The 26,220-nt window shown below is 43.4% G+C and overlaps 2 protein-coding genes across 5 annotated transcripts; both read right to left on the bottom strand.

Annotated features, from left to right (window-relative positions):
* Window positions 1-3,983: 3,983 nt before the first annotated feature.
* stxbp6l (syntaxin binding protein 6 (amisyn), like) lies at window positions 3,984-10,779 on the bottom strand. 3 transcript variants are annotated; one of them, XM_014144955.2, is made up of 7 exons: window positions 10,624-10,779; window positions 9,890-10,077; window positions 8,480-8,610; window positions 8,042-8,345; window positions 7,638-7,736; window positions 6,790-6,962; window positions 3,984-6,422 (listed from the first exon to the last, which is right to left on the bottom strand). In XM_014144955.2, exons 2-7 carry the CDS (start codon window positions 10,041-10,043, stop codon window positions 6,399-6,401), a joined length of 885 nt encoding a protein of 294 aa, XP_014000430.1. In that variant the 5' UTR covers window positions 10,044-10,077; window positions 10,624-10,779; the 3' UTR covers window positions 3,984-6,398. The 3 variants fall into 3 exon arrangements, with proteins under 3 accessions (XP_014000430.1, XP_014000431.1, XP_014000432.1); XM_014144956.2 differs by having other exon boundaries at window positions 6,790-6,959; XM_014144957.2 differs by lacking the exon at window positions 6,790-6,962.
* A 1,129-nt stretch (window positions 10,780-11,908) lies between these two features.
* On the bottom strand, window positions 11,909-26,220 carry ddhd1b (DDHD domain containing 1b). 2 transcript variants are annotated; one of them, XM_014144959.2, is made up of 13 exons: window positions 25,040-26,220; window positions 24,636-24,839; window positions 24,117-24,245; window positions 23,199-23,346; window positions 22,760-22,869; window positions 22,185-22,291; window positions 21,514-21,773; window positions 18,743-18,821; window positions 18,483-18,632; window positions 18,141-18,205; window positions 17,774-17,955; window positions 15,075-15,326; window positions 11,909-14,306 (listed from the first exon to the last, which is right to left on the bottom strand). In XM_014144959.2, the coding sequence occupies exons 1-13, from the start codon at window positions 25,830-25,832 to the stop codon at window positions 14,122-14,124; spliced, it is 2,664 nt and encodes an 887-aa protein (XP_014000434.1). In that variant the 5' UTR covers window positions 25,833-26,220; the 3' UTR covers window positions 11,909-14,121. The 2 variants fall into 2 exon arrangements, with proteins under 2 accessions (XP_014000434.1, XP_014000435.1); XM_014144960.2 differs by having other exon boundaries at window positions 24,657-24,839.

Genomic DNA, 26,220 nt, shown 5'->3' with positions numbered 1-26,220 from the left:
TTTGGCTTCAGGAGACAATTGAGTTGACGTTCGTCTGCCCGGAAGGGACAAGTCCAGGGCGAGTTTGGCAAACTACCTACGGAGGTGGTATAGGAGATGTGAGAAATGTGCGGCTTTACACTACACTAATATGTGGAACTGAGGGTGTTTTATTTTAATTTTACGTTGAACGTTTCGTAGTGTAAACACCATTAAAACATCGACTACACCTTCACCACAGCAACTGCACCATCGGCAAGGAGTTGGTGCGGTCATCCCAATGCATCACCGGGAGCACACTGCCTGCCCTCCAGGACATCTACACCACCCGGTGTCACAGGAAGGCCAAGAAGATCATCAAGGACCTCAGCCTCCCGAGCAACGGCCTGTTCATCCCGCTATCATCCAGAAGGCGAGGAGGTCAATACAGGTGCATCAAAGCTGGGACCGAGAGACTGAAAAACAGCTTTTATCTCAAGGCCATCAGACTGTTAAACAGCCATCGCTAGCCAGCCTCCACCCAGCGCTGAGCTTAGTCACTAGCCGGTTACTCATCCCTGCACCGCAGCGGCTTCTGCCCTATGTACATATTCATGGAACATTGTAAACATTATTAAAGTGACCATACTGTTTTACCCCCTTCATATGTATATACTGTATTATAGTCAAGGCCATCCAATTCAACTATTACTGTACATATCCTATTCTTTCCACGTATTCTTCAGATATACAGTGCATTCCGAAAGTATTCAGACCCCTTTACTTTTTGATACGTTACAGCCTTATTCTAAAATGGACTAAATTGTTTTATCTTCCTCATCAATCTACACACAATACCCCATAATGACAAAGCAAAAACAATTTTTGCGAATGTATAATTTTTTTTTTAATGAAATATCACATTTACATAAGTATATAGAGCCTTCACTCAGTACTTTGTTGAAGCACCTTTGGCAGCGATTACAGCCTCAAATCTTCTTGGGTATGACGCAACAAGCTTGGCACACCTGTATTTGGGGAGTTTCTCACATTCTTCTCTGCAGATCCTCTCAAGCTCTGTCAGGTTGGATGGGAAGCATCGCTGCAGAGCTATTTCCAGATCGCTCCGGAGATGTTTGATTGGGTTCAAGTCCAGGCTCTGGCTGGGCCACTCAAGGACATTCAGAGACTTGTCCCGAAGCCACTCCTGCGTTGTCTTGGCTGTGTGCTTAGGGTCATTGTTCTGTTGGAAGGTGAACCTTCGCCCCAGTCTGAGGTCCTGAGCGCTCCGGAGCAGGTTATCAAGGATCTCTGTACTTTGCTCCGTTCATCTTTCCCTGAATCCTGACTAGTCTCCCAGTCCCTGCCGCTGAAAAATATCCCCACAGCATGATGCTGCCACCACCATGCTTCATGTAGGGATGGTGCCAGGTTTCCTCCAGACGTGACGCTTGGCATTCAGGCCAAAGACTTCGATCTTGGTTTCATCAGACCAAATAATCTTGTTTCTCATGGTCTGTGAGACTTTAGATGCCTTTTGGCAAACTCCAAGCGGGCCGTCATGTGCCTTTTACTGAGGAGTGGCTTCCGTCTGGTCACTTTACCATAAAGGCCTGATTGGTGGAATCCTGCAGAGACGGTTGACCTTCTGGAAGGTTCTCCCTTCTCCACAGAGGAACGATCGGGTTCTTGGTTACCTCCCTGACCAAGGCCCTTCTCCCTCGATTCCTCAGTTTGGCTGAGTCTTGGTTGTTCAACAATTCTTCCATTTAAGAATGATGGAGACCACTGTGTTCTTGGGGACCTTCACTGCTGCAGAAATGATTTGGTACTCTTCCCCAAATCTGTGCCTCGACACAATCCTATCTCTGAGCTCTATGGACAATTCCTTTGACCTCATGGCTTGGTTTTTGCTCTGTCATGCACTGTCAATTGTGGGACCTTATATAGACAGGTGTGTGCCTTTCCAAATCATGTCCAATCAATTGATTTAAACACAGTTGGACTCCAATGAAGTTGTAGAAACACCTCAAGGATAATCAATGGAAACAGGATGCACCTGAGCTCAATTTTGAGTCTCATAGCTAAGGGTCTGAATACTTATGTAAATAAGGTATTTCTGTTTTTGAATTTTTATACATTTGCAAACATTTCTAAAAACCTTTATGCTTTGTCATAGATTCCAGATATTTATATAATCCATTTTAGAATAAGGCTGTAATGTAACAAAATGTGGAAAACATCGAGGGGTCTGAACACTTACGAATACACTTCACTATATATTCTATCCACATGCCGTCCATAATATCTGTACATCACATAATGTACATATATACATGCATACAAACTCCAGACTGACATTGCTCATCCTAATATTTATATATTTATTAATTCCCTTTACTTTTAGATGTGTGTATTGTTAGATATTACTGCACTGTTGGAGCTAGGAACACAAGCATTTCACTATATCCGCAATAACATCTGCTATACATGTGTATGCAACCAATACAATTTGATTTTGCACAGTAGCGCCCCACTGTGGTACACTGGATAAGGACATCCAGTTCTTCTGACTAACAATATATGATTATTAATGTAATAAATGAATTACTGTAGCAGTCAGTGATGACAATATCCCCAAAAGCTATTAAAAACTTAAATGCTCTCCCAGGTCGGCTTTATTAAGCATCCAACGGAGGAAAACGGACTGAAACAGGGACTACCAAAACGTATTCGATTAGAGCTGCTTATTTTGGCTTTCCATTGAAAAACATTTTGCCACAACCCCTGTGTGCCTGGCCAATAGTCGTGAGTTATGACACAGCGGTCTGAGTCAGAGTTAAGGCACACTTAAACTGAGGGTCAGTGCCATGTTAACATCCAAGGAGGAAAAGACAAGGATCAATATGAGATTGACACAACGTCACTGCGGCGCCAAGGCCACGACCGGCCCTTCTTGCTGATACATCTACTTTAGGCATCAGGAAATATATATTGTCGATACGACACACTATTGACACTTCCTGTTGTGACCATGAATGTTAAACATATTAGCCACAATCTAATACTGTGTACATCAGAATATACCTAAGGGTACTAAATAAGTCAATTATAAATGACATCTGGTACTTAAGAACTGAATCATAGATTAAATACAGTATATGCTACCCAATTGCAACTATGGTAATGGTACTAAATGAGTAAATCGTAAACTACATCTATGGTACAAAAGTGGGAGCTAAGTAGTTCATTTAAAATGTTGTAAATACAGTACCACAAACACAAGTCCTATCACACCACATACAATGAATTAAATGATTTTCAATTTTATATCCCAGTCATCTCAGTGTCTGTTTTGCCCTGCATAAGTGTTGGTGACAAAAGCAATGTTGGCATTTATAAAAGCACTTAAATTAAATTTTTTAAAAAAAACCTTGACTCATGCATTATATTTTAGTTGCATCGTAGCAGTTGCATCAATGTTAAGTACTGTATTCTCCAGACAGACCAGAGATGGTTTTCCTCAGATCCATAGATGCACACCAAGCTGCCTGGATATACAATATATCAAAATACAGATATATTGCATAAGCAATATTTTCCAAATGATTAGAGAATAGTTATTTGTTTGGAGAGTGGTTTGACAGAGTTATGACTGGATTGAACACATGGGCAGTAAAGCTTATGATCCCAAAACAATGATCCAAGTTCTTTTAAGCTTAATTTCCTTCTACTGAACAATCATTGGTGACTGAAATTTGACAGATCGAAAATATTCCTAACAATCCTGACCATAGGTTATCACCTACATTATCTGTTAGAACATTCAAATGTGTTGTCTACGCAAAAATAATTACATGTTCAAAGAATACCTTTAAGTAATGACATCATTTGTGGACGGTGGATCAGATTTGACTGCTGTTTGAGCACCCTCTACTGTCGGGAAATAGGGCAAACAGAAGTAACGTCCTATACCTCTGTCCAGGGACACACGCGACACTATCACAATGAAAACAGAGATCAGATTGGTCCAATTTCATTTATTGGGTCAAAAAGGAGTGTTAAGGTCATTGCTCTTCTTCATTAAAAGGCAGTACAAGAAATCTCATTTACACTTAGAACAGTACTTGAAGCTCTGTAGTATAAGTATAAGGCAATGTTAAATACTCTGCATTTCTAGGAACAATAAAACAGATGTCAGTACAGGGTTTTACTCCACGATCAGGCTATACATTTTTTTTTTTTTAAAAGGTAGTGAGGCACTCTTCTTGGGCAATGAATGTAGATTCTAACCCATCTTTTGCCACAGCAGTAATATAGCAACAGAAAACATGCAGTCAGGACAAGCGCCCTCTTTGGATTCCACTCCTGACAGTTCGGTGCCACAGAACAAGCTTCATTCTAATATGAGTACTCTGAAGGCAGAGGTAAGACTACGCTCTCACTTTCTATGAGACGTTCAGCATAAAGGAGGGACACACTGCCCCAGCTGCTAAAGCATATCAATTAAAGGAAAACTCCACCCCAAAATTGTCTGTGTTTCATTGGTCCATCATTGACAGTCAAAATGTTTTGCTTGTCAGCAATCAAGTTCAAGATATGTAACTTTCAAAATGCATCATATGGGGATGATTCCTGTATCATGTTGCTGCATCTTATGACACAAAAAGCATCATTCAGGGATGATTTCTGCATTTTGAAAGTTACATATCTTGAAAACTTGATTGCTGACAAGCATTGAAACTATGTCAATGGACTAATGAAAAAAATACCGAAAGATAAGAGTTAAGGAAAACTCCATCCCAAAACTGTCTGTACTGTGTAGAATAAAAAAAAACATTATCACTGGGCATCAAAATAGCATTGAGCTAGACCTTCAGCAAATACACCTTCATTCTAACCAACCCTCATCACTAACCATCTCATCTCTACCAGTCTCCTCATCACTATCCAACTCCCCGGTATCATCTATACAGTGTTAAATCAGAAACTTCTTCAACCCAACGTCGTCCCCAGGATCAATTTGCTACTGCATAGAGCCGGCTGGGTGGACGCGATTACCGTCACATGCCAACATTAAATACCTTCCTTATGACTTCACCTAGAAGACCCCTGGTCTACATACATGAATCCACCATTCCAACTGCTACACTCAACTTTTTTCACATGGAACCTGCATTTGAAGGACATGCATACATGTAGATATGGCACAAGAGACAAAAACAGACAAGACAGGGACAATTCAGGGGATCAATTAATCAAAACACGATTAGACAAAGACAAGAATCAAATAGGAACATATTAACTTGAATTTGGAACAGTGATTGGTGACTAAATGGTTTTGATACAAGCAGGGAAAGGGCACTGGAGGAATTGAGCATGGAAAAACAGTGAAAGCAAATGAGTGCATATTCCACTTCAGAAAGAGCAAAGAAATCAAGACTATTACACAATCATGCAAAGAAAAAAAAATGATTTCACCAGGTGTTCCTTGTTCCCCTGCACCTGCTCTGACAACCATGAAGGCAATAACCTTTAAAGAGCCACACTTATGCATTCAATGCCATTCAAACAGTCAATGAATGTGCAATTTGTAAAAAAAATAAAAAAATAATACATCTACAAAATGGGTTTGTCACATACTTCGTAAACAGGTGTAGACTAACAGTGAAATGCTTACTTATGGGCCCTTCCCAACAATGCAGAGAGAAAAATAACAGGAATTAATTTGCAATCCGAGTTGCATCGGTTCGTGCCAATATTCACAAGCTGCTCTGTGTGTGTGCCTATTCAGTCATAAATGATCAATGATTTATGCAATGAGCAAAAAATAAAACACCACTGAAATAATATATTCATGGTGGAGACACGTAGGTTCAACTTCACTTGTCAGCCGTTCACTGTGTGAATTCATGAATCCATATTAACATATCTAAAACCGCACAAAACAAAAGTTCATCAATAAAATCTAAAATCCTCGTTATGAGAGAAGAGGCTACTGAAGCAGGGAAGACATGTACACTCAAACAGTGGGAGCATTGTGACATTACATTGCCATCCAGTATACCAGCCATCTATCCCATGAAAGGACACCATGTAATCCACAGGACCCGTTCTAGAGGTGAAAGGTCATTCTTTAATGCTGGGGGTCCATAACTGGGCCGTCCTCCCCACTGCCCATCTGTAAACATTTTAATGTCCTTCTGACAAGTGACAGTTGCTTGTCCACAGTCTAAGTCCTAATAGCAAGCGCAATAACCCAGTACTAGACAGGATTCTTCACAGAGGAATTGCAGTGTGACCACTGGGTTTCAACTCAGTCCAAACATTAGTCCATTAGTTTCAACTCAGTCCAAGATGAGTATAAATGTTATTACATAGAATGAACAAGTAAATTAGGGCCAACGACTCCAGGAGCGGTTCCACAGGAAGATATGCCTCTAGTTTGAATGCTTCAGAGCCAGCTAGAGGAGAAAGAAAATCATAATTTACACATTCTAGATAATTTCCTATGAAATAAAAACATTTCCCCCCCCCCCCCCCCACCTCACTTCGATGGGCCACTTGGGAGGGCATTCTAGGGCCTGATAAATGTTTGTTTAGAGGAGGCCGACTGTAGCTCTCCTGGCTTTCTCAGTGGGTAAACGTTCTGAACAAAGTCAACGTACACAGCAGGATATCCCATAGTGTGGAATGATGCACACTTCATAATAAAAGTGGGACCAAAGTGGACCAAACTCAGAGGGTGAAGTCAAATTTTTACCCACATGCTGAATCTGTGCGTGTGTGTTAGCGTGTGCACCATTTACATTCAATAATGCTATGTCACACCTTGTGAGCAGTGTCTGCAAACTGCTGGGCTTTGTGCATTAGGTCTACCGTCTTGTCCTCGGCCCGGCCCAGTCTCTCCCCACGCTCCTGCAGGGCCTGGCTGGCCCTCTGGACTACACTACCCATACTGCCCCCTGGAGGGCGCTGCCCACTGGGACCTGCTCTAGGACCTGCTGCACAACAGAGAGAGCAGTGCATCAGAGATGGGATACTCAGAGTGCAAACAAATCCTGTTCATTGATAATTACCAATTATAAAACAGCCTAGGCATGAGTTCAGTATGTTCATGGGTGAATGTATCACAAAGAAGCAGTGCTGATCTAGGATCTACCCATATAATAATATTCATTATGATCCAAAAGGCACTCCTACACCGAGACGCTTTGTGGATACAAGCCCTGGACTGGTCAGCTTAGGACAAAGACTCCGCAACATTTGCTGTTGCTCTGTGTCTCTAGGCCCTGCAACCGCCTGGCACCTCTCCCAGTGCTACACATGACAACCCCCCTGTCAGCGGGTTCAATGGGGAGCCGCGTTCCTTCTCAGTCTCCCTGCCCCGGAGACTCAAGGCCAGCCTTTGTTTTTTAGCAGGAGGTTTGGACACAAAGTCACCACTCATCTAGGCACAACCTCATAGAAGAGGCATTCTCTACTGCAGTGGAGAGGTGTAACAGAAGACAATAGACCAAACCCATCATTCTCCTGAGAGAGGATTAGGAATCCATGAGAATAGAACAGATACAGGCCTACTAAGGTCATCACCACACGCCTTTTGTCATCTCTGCAGAGATTGTGTTGCTACTCAGTGAGTATTAGAGGTTATTTGGGCTTTTTTTTAACTCGCTTACCTCCAGCCTGAGAACGGCTTTGGTTTGAAACGATCACCTTCTTCATGCGGTTGAAAAAGACCTTGCAACGGTACACGACCAGATTCATTTTGCAGGCATCTGTTAGAATGACACAAATAGTGGAATCTGATAATAGCCGTATTATAACTGTGATCAAAATAGGCAAGTAGAAACTACAGAACCAAACATGAATTGGAGTCCCTGCCATATTATATGAGAGAAGACAAGCCACTCCTAGGGTTGACCCAGTGGTCCCAGAAAAATTCACACATGACCCAAATTCACTCCCTAACCCTTCCCCTAGCACTTTGATTTGAAAACATGGAAGGGTTAGGACCAAGGAGAAGGGAGTGAATTGGGACCGACTGTTGATAGACTGTGCTTTTCCTTCAACACTCCCTTACCTCCCGTGAGTTTGGACTGACAGTTGACAAACTCAGTATGACGGGGCCTGGGACCCACGGTGCTCTTCCGTCTAGCCTGGGGCCCTGGTCCTCCCATCTGGCCCCCTTGGGCCCCTGGGCTACTCTGGCCCCCTGGGGCCTTCTGCTGGTCCCCAGCTGGGCTACCAGGGACGCCCTCCTTGCCTTCCCAATAGGTCTGACAGGCGTGGTACATGATCTGGATGAAGATGCACTTCTCTGGCGCTGAGCTGGCCACCCATTGGTCAAAGGCGTTGTCGAACACCAGGTCAAACTCTGGGCAGTCCTGAGGGAGACACACAGGTGGGATACAGTATAGGTCACAGGACAGTAGAGGGAATAGTGGTCTAAACAAACAGACATGGGTCAGAAGGTCCTCCAATCCCAGCCAATAGGCATGTATACTGGTGGTGAGGTCACCTTGTTGGGGTTGATGCCGTTGACCTGGCGGAGCTGCTCCACGGCCCACTGTGACCTTCTGGTGAAGGGGGCGGAGCCTCCAAACCGCTTGACTTTGGTGATGAGGAGCTGAGCTGGCTTCTTATTGGTCACTGGGGCATTGGGAGGGGTTAAGGGCTTACAAATATGCCAATACTGAAAGGTAAGCAAGCACACTTCATAACATCCACAATAGAGGAAGGAAATGTAAATGTACTCCCTACTGGAGTCAAGATAGAAGATTAAAAGACACTTGATAAAAGACTGGCTATCCAGTAATGGATATGCGTTTCATTGTGAACAAATTAACCCAACACAGAAGCCATTAGCGATCAGTCACCATCACAGATCAACAAACAGACCGCCAATGCCTATTCTTCTTCAGTGGTTTCTCTTGCTCACACGATATGAGGGTTTTGTAATGGGGGGAGAATGGCAGTGCCAGCTGAGGACACCCAGCCAGCCATCACCCACCCATCAGTGGTGTTTGGGTAGGGCCAGTGAATGTCCATGGCTCTGGGTGACTTCATCACAGTAACAATAGTGACTATGAAGTCGGGTGACACTGAACACAGCTAAATATGTGAATGATCCATGTCCTCTGACAGTGTCAGACGCAGAGATCTTTGATTAACAGCAGCACAATGTCGTTATTGAATCACGATGAATACCTCTGCATCCTTCTGCTCAGACAATGCCACTATGAGACAGTTAAACAATGCAGATTTTCAATAACCTACTGAAGAGAGTTGTACATAGCAGGACTACAGAGTAGCAACAGGATAGTGAATTGTAAAAGTCACACTGATCTATCTACCGGTCATCTCAGTATACCTGGGCCCATATTCACGGCGAGTCAATGTAGGAATGCTCATCTGGATCAGGTCTCCCTCCTTATTCATTATGATTTAAAGTTGCAATATGTAACTTTTTGGGATACCTGACCAAACTCACATAGAAAGGTGAGTTATAGATCTGTCATTCTTACTGAAAGCCAGTCTAAGAAGCTGTAGATCTGCTCTATGTGCATCATTTCTATGCTTCCTGTTCTTAAGTTTCATTTTTGAGAGATTTTTACTTTGGTACACCAGTTTCAAAACAGCAGAAAATACTGTTTTTGGCTATGGAAAATATATTTCACAGCCGTTTAGACGGTAGTGATTCTCTACACTTGCTTGTTGTCATATCAACTGAAATTAGGCAAACTATTAGAATTTTTGCAACCAGGAAATGGTGGAGTGATTTCTGCATGGTGCATCCTTAAAAGGCAAAACTGATCCTAGATCACCACCTACTCCGAGACACTTATTTTTTCTCAAACAAAAAAAATGTAGAAAGCAGATGTAGTCATGATGTTGGATGCATAAAAAAATAAAAATAAATAGGTGTTACCTGACAAACAGATGTATGTCATGTATTCTCCCTTGCCTCCAGTGGGCAGAAAGGGGACCCTTTTCCTTTTTCTCCTCTTCACCTCCACAGCCACTAGCATCCTCTCATCCCGGGGAGCAAACACCTCCCTGTTGATAGCTGACTGGATATTCATGGTGGAACTGGGTGTAGGATATTTGATGAGTGATCTATGAAGATAGTAGACAGAGAGACTGATGATTAGATGAGTTTATTAGTCACACACACAGGGTCACAGATGTAGTCGCAGGGTACAGTGAATTTCTTATGCTCCAAGCTCCAACTGTGTAGGTCAAAAAAAGAGAAGTGAATGAGACAATACTTTTTTTTTAAATGAGGTGTGTATACACAAAAATGTGGTGAGATATATATCTATATATACATACATACATACATACATACATACATACATACATACACACAGCAATGATAAAGGTCCATTGGTGGGTGGGGGCAGGGTAGGTGTCCGTTGGGGATGGAATGTCCATAGGGTGAGTAAGTGAGAAGTGAATGAAACATTAATATATACATTCAGTTAATGTAATCTTGATTTCCTGTGTGTCATATATAGACCATCATTAAATATCAAGGACCCTTAGAGGGTTATTTCTAACTAGTAAAGTGGTGAACGTTACACCTCTAAAAGTGCAATAAAAATTATCCATGGTGGCCTTCAGAACAATTTGTAAGAGAGCAGAAATAATCGTTTACAATACCTGTTTTGTTGTTTTACCCCCTCACTCCTTCGAGACGCAGAAACAGAGAAGCTTCAGTAACGCTCACCAAACTATTCCAACGCCTTATAATGGTGTTGTTTTGTCACACAACAACAGCACGCCTTGCGGAGAAGGCGAATCTGTCTGGGACGCCGTCCCATTTGAGCAAGTTAGAAGTCACGTGGGAAATTGTACTGTTGAGTTGAATCTCATTAGAATACATTTTAATAAATACAAATATTATTCTTGGTTTAACATAATTATCTTTATTATTTGCAGGTTGCAAATATCTGGAACATATTGATAAAAAAAAATGTTTGTACTCTTTCAGTACTGTAAAAACTTCCTTGGACATGAAACTACTTTCAAAGCATAGATATTGGGATTGATCCACGAAATGAGAGCCTTTAGCATAGCTTTAATATTTTAAGTAGAAATCGTGCACAAATATTTGATTTATTATATTACATTGAGTGACCACATGGAAAATACAATAAATCCGATTTTTTTACATGAATAAAGACTAACGTGACAAAATGTCCCTCTGTGCATCCTCCAAAATGTCTCCGAAGTTTTCAGCATCATTACAAAGCTCTAGTTATTTTGTTGTTTTGACAAAGTAATTTCTGAAGATCATTATGTATTTCATGTGATTAGTGATTCATTTTAAGGTAAAAATGAAATAAAAAATTAACTGTCCCTCAATTTAAGGTCAACCCTGTCATGTGACCTGAACTCTCGTTTTAATATGGTGAAACTACTCCTTAAAAAAAAGATCTGAAGACACATTGAACATCAAATAGTCAAATCATAGTGATCTGGTTCTATTCTTTTTGCCCATTTTCTGGTGTTTTGTGGTTGAAAACTTAAAAAGGCTGAGCATAACACGTCAACCCTGTTACCCATAGCCAAGCTAGAAATGTTTTCACAATAAATATAACAATTGTCAAGCTTGCATTCGATTCCCCTCCCTGTTGCACACAACAAGCTTCCATTCCCCGTCACAGGAGATTTATGGCTGATTTAAGATGAAGTCGTCAACACTGTTACGGTCAACCTTGTTACTTTATTTGGCACTTACTGAAGTATTTTTTTATTTAACCTCTTCAGAGGGGAAAGCCATCTGTTTTTTGCTAGGTTTGAACATGTGCTCTTTTTGACAGAATGTTAAAATTAGGTGACGTTACACTACTCAAAAGGCACCTAATTGGTGGAATGACCGATGATGGGCTGTCTTGTCCTTGTTCATGAGTACATTTCAATAAACAGACAACAGACAGACAGCTGTAGAGATACATTTTAATGTATAACAAAAGGTTTAACAAGGTTAAGCATTACATCATTAATTTGAACAAAACACAGGTTTAAAAAGAGTGAGCAATGAGCATGACAGTGGATTGGGCAGTAAGAGAAAACATGACAGAAAAGCAGTGTCCTCTGGTGCAAGGCAAATGGGAGTATAGCTGAAGAATGGACTACCCACAACACAACCAATCACAATTCAATGCCCTTAGGGTACAGTACATTTTGCCTCGAACGACAACTCTATGCACAATTAAGAGAAGACATCTATGTCAGTTACACATTATGGCACATGAATGGGTAAGTTCTATCATAAGGAAGAAGGAGGTATCAGCTTGCTATGTTTGAGTGTAACAGTGACAGTGTGACATGTAAACCAGGATATGCCAAACCAAGGAGAGAAGCACGAACAAAATTCTCTAAATACTCTTTTCACACGACTGAGCCAAACTTAATCAAGCTGTATTGGACTGGCCTGGTTACGTATACACCATAGTTGCTGGAATGATGCTAGAAAGGACAAAGTGAAAATAAAAAATCTGTGCCAGCACAGCACAGTTGGGCTCGGCCACATAGTGTGAATCAGGCATTTGTAAGCGCAGATGCAATGGGATGACACAGTAGCATACCTAGGAATCTGACAGTATGACTTAACAAGGGATGCACTCAAACACATCCGAGGAGAACTTAAAACAGCAAACATTCACAAGAAAGTAAAAAGTCATACTTTGTACAAAATACATGACACCAAACATATATATAAAAAAACTTCCTGATGGCAAGCTTGATTGATCCTTGATTATGGCAGAGATCCAATTTGAGTGATGTCATTCGGTGTTAGTGTAATACATATTATTCTTTTTTACTTTAAAAAAAATAATGGAGGAACCCTCCAGGTGGCTTTCAATGAGCCTGCATGCTACAATCCCTCACTACTAGCAAGACAATCTTAAACAGAGCATATTCATCCCTGTCTATGTACATACTGCATATCATGCTTCATTTTCATTTTGGCCCGAATAGTTATTGATTTAAATAAAGTGTTAGAATAATAAGGAGTGAACTCAGCAGACTTCTCCACTGCAACTCTGTTTAGTTCCGTGGATGCGCATGAAACATTTTGGGTCCTTCGTGTGTGTGTGTGTGTTCCTCTTGTTTTACTGATATGTCGTATCTCTGTTTGTTGCCTGACTAGAAAGTGCAGAAAAATGTAAAGCTACCGTATATGTGCAACATGTCAGTGTTAGTTTTACAAATGGAGTGCTCTTTGCGATCAAGACGATTCACAATAGAACAAAGCGATTCGGTGGCCTTCCTAATGGACCGGCAAAACCGACCGAACCTGCCACTGTTATAAGAGAGAGCTAAACAAAAACTGTATTTGGCAACTTTGCTAAAGTTGTGTATCCAACATTAGTATCTTTCAGCTAGTCTTGCAGTTAGTCAGTTAGTGTAAACATAATTTGGCGACTCCACGCATCGTCGTAGCAGTACAGTTAGTATATAGGGCTGCACTTCATTTTGTCTTAAGTATGCTCCATCCAATGTCATCATCATTCATTTGGCTTTAACCCTAGCCAGGTTAAACCGGACTGAGCGGATAAAACAATGGTGAGTGCAGTGTTCCGTCTGGCTACTTCAACCCTTCCATAACAATCCACTTTGATCGACCTGACGGGTTGAAATCAAACGATGCAATTGAATGGGTTTCGGTGTGCTTCTCTGAGGCATTCAGACCATGAAAGGGTGGATTTGAATGTAACTCTCCCAACAGGCTAAACATCTGAATGAGTGTTGATGCTCAGAGTTGAGAGAGGTTAGGCTTGAGCCATGGCTACAGTTTCAGGAGTCACACAGGCCGAGTCAAAGCTGTGTCTGACACCAACACATTCCAAGAGACACAGTCATCATTTACGGTCACAGGAAAGAGGAACAGTCTTAATTGGGGTTGGTGGGTGCTTTGGAGGGGAGACCGTATTCAATAAACCCACAGGGTGGATGAATTGACAGCATTGGGAACATTAGAGGAACAGTCACTATTAGAACCATATGGTAAAGGGAACGGTCTCTGACGAGATGACCACCAGCTGAACACAGGCTGTGGAGTGGTCTCTGACACACAGATATGTCTCCTCGGTCTGGTTGCAAGATCAAGTGGGTGTGTTTGTGTGTGTTTGTGTGTGTGTTGGCTGTGGGTTACGATAACTCTGGGTTATCCTCAGAGAGCTGAGTGGGATACTCCTGTCTGTACATGAAAGTGAGAAGAAATAGTGCCACGTCGTGGGAACACCAATAGGCAGTGTGAGAGGTCACCGCCGACCAATAGCGGCTCTCCACCATGCCCTCTCGCAGCTCAAAGTCAATACGCCTCTCCAACTCCACTGTAACACACAGAAAGACAAAGAGTTTTAGAACAAACACACACACACACAAAACATGCACTTTAAATTCTAGCCATAGATACTGGGACAAAGCAGTTACAAAATGCAATAGGGAAACCTCTGTCAAAATGGCATAGTGCGTAGTAAAGTTCACTGCTGGTTTCCGAAAACAATGAGGGAGTAGGTTCCAATACATTTTTCATATACTTAAAAATAATTACGATGTGCTTGATTTAGCCTGCCTAGCATGAGTTTGCACATTTGGTTATGACACTGGTTTGGTTCTTTGGCTGTCCCCATAGGGTTCTTTGGCTGTCCCCCCCCCATAGGATAACCCTTTGAATAACCTATTTTGGTTCCAGGTAGAACCCCTTCCACAGAGGGTTCTACATGGAACCCAAAATAGTTCTACCTGGAACCAAAAAGAGTTCCCCTATGGGGACAGCCAAAGAATACATTTTGGAACTGTACTACAGGGCAGAGTTTATAGATTTCTTCCTTCCAATTAGTTTTTCCTGGCCACTGTGCTCTTGCTTCTGCCTTTGCTTGGGTCTAGAGCCGGGTTACTGTAAAAGCAAGTGATAACTGCTGATGTAAAAAGGGCTTTACAGATACATTTGACTGACTGATTGATTGTGCCTGACAAGCTAAATCAAGCACACCTCAACTATTTAGTATAAAATATTTGCAATACATAATTGATCCAGGTCTGTGGGGAGGACTAAGGTAGATGCTTCGGTTGAATAGATCTGGTATAGGGATACGTACGTGTTGTGTTGTCCAGGATAGCCGAGTTGGAACGAGACATGGAGTGCTCTACTTCTCTCGTCTCCTCGACTACCGCTAACTTCTCCACTAACTCCGCAGCCACGCCCTCCTCCCCTGATACGGCATTATCCCCCTCCAAGACCCCGCCCTCCGAGTCGGAAGGCTCCTCCTCCACGCCGCCCACGTGACCACTTGAGCGCGAGAAGCGGGAGAAGAAGATCCCGCCGATGCCTTTGCCGAGACTTGCCGCGCCTGCCAAGACGGAGAGCACACAGCGAAACTCAAAGACAGACAAGCACACACACTCACGATCACATGGCACAGCACAGGACAGGTGCTTCTACACCTGCATTGCTTGCTGTTTGGGGTTTTAGACTGGGTTTCTGTACAGCACTTTGAGATATCAGCTGATGTAAGAAGGGCTATATAAATACATTTGATTTGATTTGACAACACATAAGTCTAACTTCTCACAGATATAGGCAGGAAAACAAGGGAACATCTATACTGTACCTATCACACCCATTGATTTACATAATAATTGCATTAGACTTGGTCCTATACTGCAAAGTGTTCGTTAGAAATAATATCTAATCATGAATTAAGGAAATCCTTTATTCATAGGTTCTATAGTGTCAATCCCTGTGACAAGACTTAATCGCTTTCCATTGATTTGTTGAGGCTGGGTTTTCTGGACAGTGGTTCTGTGCTTGGCTTGCTGCTACATCAGCTATGCAATCTACTTCTGTTTCAGCGAGCTAAAAGGAGGTATTTCCACAGAATAAAAAAATTATTACACGCATACACACATATATATTTATATATACACTGCTCAAAAAAATAAAGGGAACACTTAAACAACACAATGTAACTCCAAGTCAATCACACTTCTGTGAAATCAAACTGTCCACTTAGGAAGCAACACTGATTGACAATAAATTTCACATGCTGTTGTGCAAATGGAATAGACAACAGGTGGAAATGATAGGCAATTAGCAAGACACCCCCAATAAAGGAGTGGTTCTGCAGGTGGGGACCACAGACCACTTCTCAGTTCCTATGCTTCCTGGCTGATGTTTTGGTCACTTTTGAATGCTGGCGGTGCTTTCACTCTAGTGGTAGCATGAGACGGAGTCTACAACCCACACAAGTGGCTCAGGTAGTGCAGCTCATCCAGGATGGCACATCAATGCGAGCTGTGGCAAGAAGGTTTGCTGTGTCTGTCAGCGTAGTGTCCAGAGCATGGAGGCGCTACCAGGAGACAGGCCAGTACATCAGGAGACGTGGAGGAGGCCGTAGGAGGGCAACAACCCAGCAGCAGGACCGCTACCTCCGCCTTTGTGCAAGGAGGAGCAGGAGAAGCACTGCCAGAGCCCTGCAAAATGACCTCCAGCAGGCCACAAATGTGCATGTGTCTGCTCAAACGGTCAGAAACAGACTCCATGAGGGTGGTATGAGGGCATGACGTCCACAGGTGGGGTTTGTGCTTACAGCCCAACACCGTGCAGGACGTTTGGCATTTGCCAGAGAACACCAAGATTGGCAAATTCGCCACTGGCGCCCTGTGCTCTTCACAGATGAAAGCAGGTTCACACTGAGCACATGTGACAGACGTGACAGAGTCTGGAGACGCCATGGAGAACGTTCTGCTGCCTGCAACATCCTCCAGCATGACCGGTTTGGCGGTGGGTCAGTCATGGTGTGGGGTGGCATTTCTTTGGGGGGCCACACAGCCCTCCATGTGCTCGCCAGAGGTAGCCTGACTGCCATTAGGTACCGAGATGAGATCCTCAGACCCCTTGTGAGACCATATGCTGGTGCGGTTGGCCCTGGGTTCCTCCTAATGCAAGACAATGCTAGACCTCATGTGGCTGGAGTGTGTCAGCAGTTCCTGCAAGAGGAAGGCATTGATGCTATGGACTGGCCCGCCCGTTCCCCAGACCTGAATCCAATTGAGCACATCTGGGACATCATGTCTCGCTCCATCCACCAACGCCACGTTGCACCACAGACTGTCCAGGACTTGGCAGATGCTTTAGTCCAGGTCTGGGAGGAGATCCCTCAGGAGACCATCCGCCACCTCATCAGGAGCATGCCCAGGCGTTGTAGGGAGGTCATACAGGCACGTGGAGGCCACACACACTACTGAGCCTCATTTTGACTTGCTTTAAGGACATTACATCAAAGTTGGATCAGCCTGTAGTGTGGTTTTCCACTTTAATTTTGAGTGTGACTCCAAATCCAGACCTCCATGGGTTGATAAATTGGATTTCCATTGATTATTTTTGTGTGATTTTGTTGTCAGCACATTCAACTATGTAAAGAAAAAAGTATTTAATAAGATTATTTATTTCATTCAGATCTAGGATGTGTTGTTTAAGTGTTCCCTTTATTTTTTTGAGCAGTATATATATATATATATATCTTCATCCGTGGGTCTGTCCTTGACTAAAGCAGTATATATATATATATATATATATCTTCATCCGTGGGTCTGTCCTTGACTAAAGCCTAAAAGCCCACTCTCTCTACTATAAAATAATAAAATAAGCCAATTTCAGGAAAGACCAAAGTAAAAAACACCAACAAGATAAACAAAGAGCAAAGTCTAAAAAACAAGGAGATAAAAATGAAGAATCCATCACTGAAAGTCCCTATGTCCCTCCCTCCCTCCCCCCGTCTCTCATTCTCTCTCTCACCCATAATGCTGGCTTTCCCCAGGTTCGTAATGGACTCTCCGTAGTGTCTTCGGGCCTGAGGGGGGGAGGTACAGGGGCTAGGGAGGCTCTCCGTGTCCGAGACGGATGCACTTTCCTTCAGTGCAGGGTTGAGAAGTGTGGGACGGATCTGGTCGTACGGAGTCGGACTACTTGTGTTATACCTGTAGATCCCGGTCACAATACAATACGTCATTCACAAACACTGATTCGTACAAAACTGCTCCAAGGGTGTTGCTCTGCTGCCGATTCTGTGCTGTCCCAATATGTGTGTGTGTGTGTGTGTGTGTGTGTGTGTACTGACTGTGATCTATTCTATTCAAAATAATATACTAAATCCACTACTCACCAGTGTATTTGGACAGGTGAAATGTTACTGTAGTTCTTTAAAATTAGGGGCTCCAATCGGTACGCCTGAAAATACAGCCATAGGCATCATTAAGCACTTCCATCATGCCATCAGCAATCTCGGGACCGGAACCCAAAACCAAATCTTACGCACACTATCTAGCTAGCCACTTGATTTGATTCTGGAAGCACAAACGTAAACAGCAGGTATGTTTCCAACCCTACCAAAGCCCTTCCTGAGCCCCTTTCCCTTCCAATCCTTTACGGATCTGCTACAGTATACCATCAGTGACTGACTGCATGACTGAATGACTCTACTGTCTGGTTCAGTTGGTTGGCTCACCACAGGGTCGGTAGGATGAAAGACGTTGAAGAGACGTTGGCAGATGGATTTGGGTAAGATGTGATCCTGGGTCACGTTGTTCCCCGGTCGGATCCCTCGTAACGCCAAGAACACGGCCAGGGGAGAACCCATGCAAAAGAAGTTCTCCACCTATAACAAAATAAAAGGCACAGAGAAAATCAGAGGGGAACCGCGGTTAAATCCATGGCTCAATCTATCTGTCATAACAATTAGAAGGAATGAAATATGGAATTTGTCACCTTAAATTTCAAGGCTGAAGAAGAACCTTCAGATGATGGGGATTGCAAACCAGCAAACTGATTTTCCAAATCCCGTAACCTTTAGACATGAATGCAACACCAATATTATCACACAACTGTAAATGAAACATAAACATTCAACACTGGGGACAAATGAGGGTGGGATCTGGGTCGTATTCAATAGGGCACACCGTAGCAAAACAAAAATCCAAAAATCCAAAAAGTTTAAGTAATCCTTCCCTGTTTGAGTCAGTTTTTTTCCCTGTTTGGTGCCTAATGAATTTGACCCTGGCCAGGGCCGTGAAGAGACGTTTCAGGGAGATAAAAAAATAAATAATACTTTAATAATTCATACACTACATGACTAAAAGTATGTGGACACCTGCTCGTCGAACATATTAGTCCAAAATCATGGGCATTAATATGGAGTTGGTCGCCCCTTTGCTGCAATAACAGCCTCCACTCTTCTGGGAAGGCTTTCCACTAGATGTTGGAACATTGCTGTGGGGACTTGCTTCCATTCAGCCACAAGAGCATTAGTGAGGTCTGACACTGATGTTGGGCGTGGCTCGCAGTTAGTGTTCCAATTAATCCCAAAGTTCTTCCACACTGATCTCAACAAACCATTTCTGTATGGACCTCACTTTGTACACGGGGGCTTTATCATACTGAAACAGGAAAAGGCCTTCCCCAAACTGTTGCCACAAAGTTGGAAGCACAGAATTGTCTAGAATGTCATTGTATGCTGTAGCGTTAAGATTTCCCTTCACTGGAACTAAAGGGTCAAGCCCAAAACATGAAAAACAACCCCAGATCATTATTCCTCCTCCACCAAACTTTGGCATTGCGCATGGTGATCTTAGGCTTGTGTGCGACTGCTCGGCCATGGAAACCTACTTCATGAAGCTCCCGACGAACAGTTCTTGGTTCTGACGTTGCTTCCAGAGGCAGTTTGGAACTCAGTAGTGAGAGTTGCAACCAAGAACAGATGGTTTTTTTACGCGCTACGCACTTCCCGTTCTGTGAGCTTGTGTGGCCAACCTCTTCGCGGCTGAGCCGTTGTTGCTCCTAGACTTCACAATAACAGCACTTACAGTTGACCGGGGCAGCACTAGCAGGGCAGAAATTTGCCGAACTGACTTGTTGGAAAGGTGGCATTCTATGACGGTGCCACGTTGAAAGCCACTGAGCTCGTCAGTAAGGCCATTCTACTGCCAAAGTATGTCTATGGAGATTGCATGGCTGTGTGCTCGATTTTATACACCTGTCAGCAACGGGTGTGGCTGAAATAGCCTAATCCACTAATTTGAATGGGTGTCCACATTCTTTTTTTATATATATAGTGTATCTCGGCAAAGGCCTATTTATTTCTGCAACAATACTCTCTCATCATCACAAATTGTAAGCAAGCTAGTTACATTCCCTCTTACAGACATGAATGCCATCGGGAAAATCGGGTGATCATTGATGTTGATGATTGATGTAAATCTACAAGTTAGCTAGCTCAATTTCTTTTACTGATTGCGATTTACCTCTATATGTCTTTCTGCCTCTATCTGCTGCGGATATCAGCCAACCAGACCAAATATTGATGATGATTTAGGCTAAATCAAGTGTTAACAAGTGTTAATACAATTTTATGCTGCTGTTTATTTTTTTTACAAAGACAACAAACGTGTTAACAACACCATAGAGCACAACAGTATGAGTCATAATACCCATAAAACCCAGCGGTCAAACAGAGAAATGGGTCCAATACATTTTTCCCATAGGAGATTTTGGAAACACAAAATAAGGGGCTGTGTTTCGTGTTGGCTTACTATGGCGTGACGTTTTAATAACCATGTAAATCTGTCTCGGACAACGTGACGTTTATCAATATTTTTGCTTGTATTTACACCCAACAAATGAAATGCTAATTAGCTGCTAATGTGCCTATCATAAAGAACTGATGATCTGGACAAGACTGCTGAATCGAGGCAAAGGTAAGAATCTCTAGATTAACTATCTAATGTTAGCTAAATGTAGTAATGAATAAATTGTCTAAATTCCTTTACATTTACGCGTTAGCAAAGGTCCCATCTAAAGATGACATGCTTGCAGGGATTTGTAGTCTTGCATGATGTCTACTTTGATGCTAATTAGCATTTTTTGAATCTGAAAGTAAATAGAGACAAATATATTGATAAAAGTCACCTTGTCCGAGAGATTTACATGGTTATCAAAACGGCACGCCAGGGTACGCCTACACAAAACACAGCCCTTATTTTAAGCGTTTCTAAAATCCCCTATGGGAAAAATGAATGGTGGAAAAACGATTGGAACCATTTGCGTTTGACGGTTAGGTTTTATGGGTATTATGACACCTCTGTGGGGCTCTATAAAGAGGAGGGGGTATGGCCTGGGTCCTATCAGGACACACAGGGCACCCAACGGGTCCTGCCAATGCACGCCCGGCATCCCGTGTGCAACGAGTCAAGCCTGGGGTGGGGGTGATACTGTTGTCAGTACTGTTGAGATATAAACTAGGTAGCTAGCTACCAACACTTGACCTGTGATCGCATCTCTCAAGCCATGCATGTTTGGATACCGGGAGCGCACAAGCTCCGTACACGGCAGCTCAACAGGCACAACCAACGGACGGGTTGGGGGGTGGCAAACTTGACGACGACTTGCGGGCAGTGGGTTCCAAACAACAATGACAAAACAAAATCATATTTTGGGGGGAGGGGAAATTAGAGCCTGACCCTGGCTATTGAGTGTCTACCTACCTGAGTCGTGTGAGTCTCAGCTCCTCTTGTAGGTGACGCTCCTGATACCTTGGCCAGCACTCTTGCATCTCTTTTGGGTCCGGCGATAGTTCTTCATGACGGAAGCGTACGGGGTCCCAGCCTGTCATGATGTCGAAGGTTATGACACAACCCAGGGAGTGGGACACGATGGACACCTTGCCACTCTCCTCAAACTCGGGGTTCCGCATGCAGAAGAGTGTGTATAGCCGATTCAGCTCCTGAGTTAGACCCCTAGTGATCTACAGACACACGAAGCATGATGAATTACATTTGTGTATTAGGCTGCAACTGCAAATTGGTAGATATTAGAGTTTGAGACTGTGCTTGTATGTGGTAAAATATGCATGGGACATGCAGACAAGTGTGTGTGTGTGTGTGTGTGTGTGTGTGTGTGTGTGTGTGTGTGTGTGTGTGTGTGTGTGTTCTAGACACATGGCATGCGAAAGTGGACACTATCATATGTCTACTGTATGTTTATTTGACTCACAGTGACCAGTGGGCCCCTATAGTTGTCTACTCTACAACCAACAGACATACAGACCAGCGGTGGCTGGTGGCACCAAACATGGGGAGGACGGGCTCATAGGATTTATGGTCATTCATTTGGAATGTTAATGAATGAGTGGTGTCATTAATGAAGAGAGTCTCACCTCGTCTCTGTACAGAGGGCTGGTGTAGTACATGATGTCCATAGCACTGCTGTTGAGCATGTCTCTGAGTCCTCGAACTTTGTCTGGAGTGATGGAGTCCACAGTGTCTGCAACCATCACACAATCACACACACACACACACACACACACACACACACACACACACACACACACACACACACACACACACACACACACACACACACACACACACACACACACACACAAGTCACCTACAAAGACATTTCAGTCCCTCCGGTATGTCAAACAGTGGGACTACAAGCAAAATGATCTATCTATACACACTAATAGCTGACGTTACTACTTAAAGGGATATTTTATTTCACCTTTACGTATACAGGGTTGTCTCATTGCAAGAGAGACAAGACAAGAAAAAGATACACATACACATACATATCCACTGTCTTTGAGCAGGTGCCGGAGCAAACAATAAAAACCAGACTCTGCACCCTGCCATCTATGCTACCATGCGGTTTATTGGCGACAACGTTTCCCGACCACTAAGGTCTTCAATAGGTCACAAAGTAGGTGTGGCCAAACTGGCCATTACATACCTCCATCCAGGCACAGTTTGGACCTCCACTCCACAGGAAGGAACTCCACGTGCTCTGTGGAACGATCGGAGAAATGCTTCTCCTCCATCTTCCGAGCAGCGTCCCTCATCCTGTAGACGAGTAAAGGCACAGACACAGATGTGCATAAACAAACGTTACGCTACCAAGGATGTTTGGCCATATTTCCTAGGAATACCCTTTTCATGAAGCTTTATGAGCGCATTACTATTGCACAACATAGCTGTGAATAAGTGATCATAAACAATGGTGCCGAGACAGCTTTAGATTGAATCCTCCAGGTCCCAATCGTTGCTATCCTTTCTCCCACTCTGGCTCACTTTCCCTACAATAATACTAGATTATAAACATATGAGATTGTATGAAACTCTATGGCAGGTTCTGATAGGGTTTTATACAGCTCATTGTTCCCGTAACTCACATGCTTGTGTTCCTGATGATGCGGCCCTCATCCATCTTCTGGCCAATCCCGTGCACCACAAAGACAATGTGTGTTGTTTCGGGCGGTGTGTCTTCGGGCGCTGCCTCCTCCACATAGCCCCGATGGAGACGCGTCCCACTACTGCCAGCTGAGGAGGACACAGGGGAATTATACCAGTTATTATACAGGACACAGGGGAATTATACCAGTTATTATACAGGACACAGGGGAATTATACCAGTTATTATACAGGACACAGGGGAATTATACCAGTTATTATACAGGACACAGGGGAATTATACCAGTTATTATACAGGACACAGGGGGATTATACCAGTTATTATACAGGACACAGGGGAATTATACCAGTTATTATACAGGACACAGGGGAATTATACCAGTTATTATACAGGACACAGGGGAATTATACCAGTTATTATACAGGACACAGGGGAATTATACCAGTTATTATACAGGACACAGGGGAATTATACCAGTTATTATACAGGACACAGGGGAATTATACCAGTTATTATACAGGACACAGGGGAATTATACCAGTTATTATACAGGACACAGGGAATTATACCAGTTATTATACAGGACACAGGGAATTATACCAGTTATTATACAGGACACTGTAAAGGTCGTTTTATACAGTATAGAAACACAATATTTGAGCAAATCCCACAAAAGGCTGCTAGTTCGTTCTGTCAAAATTTATGTTTTTAGTCAGGATCATTATGAGATGGAAAAAAATACATTATAAGGGTGTCATACATGCTTTGACAAGGCTTATAATGCATTATAACCATAGGTGCACAATTGTACCTGCAGGTTTTAAGTTAGGTGTTATACACCATGTTGTAGGCAGTGAAACACAGAGGATTCTTATTTCACCTCAGTGGGGACACAAACCTTTGGAGAAGCCCAGTCTCTGGGTGACAGTGCGTGCGATCTTGGAGGTAGTGGCATCACTGTAGAGATACACCTCATCCACACTGTGCCAGTCCACATGGCTTCGGCTCAGTTTCAAACTGTGGATCGCTGTGAGAATCAAGAGGAAAATTAATTAACATAGACCTAATAACGTCCTTCCGTTAATGTGAATTAAGTCTCCAGTGACTTTTGTAGAAATCCCACTTCCATACACCACTTGCATGCACTCAATCAAGGGTCGTGTTCAGTTGGTACTAAAAGGAAGAAAATTGTCCAGAACGGATATGAAATTGTCCAATAAGAATCGCTTGTTTTTGTGTTCTGCAGTAGCCATGTGCGACGTTCTAGCCATGTTATTTTCTTTCCTTATTCAAAGTGTTTATTTTTGGGCCCAGAACCGGTGTGTGTTGTTCATCTATATCATTCACATAGAATGTGACACATACACCCTTCATCAGCACGGTCACGCCAGACATGGCACGCCCCCGTCCCACTTGCCATTGAGTCCATCCACTTTACCGTCCTTGCTGTCCACTGTGGTGGTCACCACTTCGGTGGCAGTCTCGTAGATCTCCCTCATCTGTTGTCCACGAAAACGGGCCAGGTGCTCCAGCTCGATGAGGTCACTCTCGTCCTCCTCCAGAGGAAGCCACGTGCCGTCGATGAACCACTGGCCCCTCATCACAGGAATACGGTCCTGCTCTGTGGACAAAGGGGTTGCGACGTATGGTCATGTCGGTCCAACTGTATTGAATGAGCAGTAGGCTATTAACTTTGCTCTATGCTCGGACAGATGTGGGACTGTTATGACATGAATAGGAATGGTATCAGTGTGATAAAACCAGGATTAACAAGACAAATAGCACGAGAGAGAGAAACATCTATAGTGATAGGCTACTCACGGTTCCAGTAGACTGGGTAACATTCTTTCTCTTTGACATCCACTTCATAGAGACCCCCTCTGACGCAAACAGCCTCAACGTTGACACTTATGGAATCCAAGTCGATGTCATCCGTCTCGTATCCTCCCTCCCCTCCACCTTCCCCTTCCCCTGTCGCCGGATCCGCTTGAACAGCTCCCCCCTCCGCCACGTCCTCCGGTTGGGCCTCGGACCCCGTGGCTGACCCACTGGCGTTCTCTGGTTCAATGGCGGGATTGCGACATTTCACCTTGCAGGGGTTTAGTTCACATAATTTGCGGTAAATGACTTCAATTTTCAAAGAGTCGTGTCCAACAAATGGCTTCCAGGTTCTCTTGTCCTCTTTGTAGAACCATCGCACTTCCTCGGGTCCCAGCTCGGTGACGACCTCCCCGCGGTGTCTGGAACTGTTGGAGCGGTTCCGCTTCTTTGTAGTCACATTCCCATCACTTTCGGTGTACTTCAGGTCGTTTGTGATGTCCAAATAGCCTGTCCCTGAGTCGGGGAGAGAGTGATAGCCCGAGTAAGTTTCCTCCACTAGGCCCAATATCATGCCGTCTTGAGATAAACGGTGATCGCCTAGCAGCAGCGGAGGCAAGTGCATTTCCAAGCCGGACTGGACCGAGTCCATCTCCCCGTGTATAGTCTCTCCCATCGGTTCCTCGTAGCACGACACAAAGACATCATTGGCCATATCCCAGTCATTGCTGCTCACGGAATTATTATCCGAGCTCAGTCGACGGGTAGTCGACTTAATGTCCTTAAAATTGCTCATGACTTGACAAAAAAAATTCAACAGCTTGTTCCCTAAAAAACAATATGGCCTACGTTCTCAAACTTATTGATTTCTTCGCCTCTTGTTGACCTTTGATTGACAGTCATAGGTCCAGGACTAACGGTTTCCAAACCTTCTCCTTGATTACTGCAAATGCCACCATCTTTGAGCTGGTTCATCCACTCAGTATCCAGATATAGGCTACCAAATGTGAGACTTTTTGAAATTACTGATAGATATCCTACTACTCAGAGACCCATTTTGTCACTGCCAGTAGGTTTACCTGTTCACTTATTCTATTCGCATGCCTATCTGCGATTTGCTTACAACATAATTACAATGGTAGGCTACGTGTTCCTCCTCCCAAATGCGCGAAAAGATTGCGCAT

Source organism: Salmo salar, chromosome ssa15, assembly GCF_905237065.1.
Source record: "Salmo salar chromosome ssa15, Ssal_v3.1, whole genome shotgun sequence".
In the NCBI taxonomy this organism is placed as follows: Eukaryota; Metazoa; Chordata; class Actinopteri; order Salmoniformes; family Salmonidae; genus Salmo; species Salmo salar.
This window is presented reverse-complemented; position numbering and strand designations above follow the sequence as displayed.

Excerpts from the sequence above, each read along its gene's own strand:
- ddhd1b (XM_014144959.2), bottom strand. The coding sequence starts at position 25,832 with ATGAGCAATTTTAAGGACATTAAGTCGACTACCCGTCGACTGAGCTCG. Across the intron at positions 15,327-17,773 it reads GGGGAAAGCCAGCATTATGG|GCGCGGCAAGTCTCGGCAAA; the intron begins GTGAGAGAGAGA and ends CCGTCTTGGCAG. Across the intron at positions 14,307-15,074 it reads TATCCTGGACAACACAACAC|TGGAGTTGGAGAGGCGTATT; the intron begins GTACGTATCCCT and ends TGTGTGTTACAG.
- stxbp6l (XM_014144955.2), bottom strand. The coding sequence starts at position 10,043 with ATGAATATCCAGTCAGCTATCAACAGGGAGGTGTTTGCTCCCCGGGAT. Across the intron at positions 8,346-8,479 it reads ACGGCATCAACCCCAACAAG|GACTGCCCAGAGTTTGACCT; the intron begins GTGACCTCACCA and ends TGTCTCCCTCAG. Across the intron at positions 6,963-7,637 it reads AAGCCGTTCTCAGGCTGGAG|CAGGTCCTAGAGCAGGTCCC; the intron begins GTAAGCGAGTTA and ends TCTGTTGTGCAG.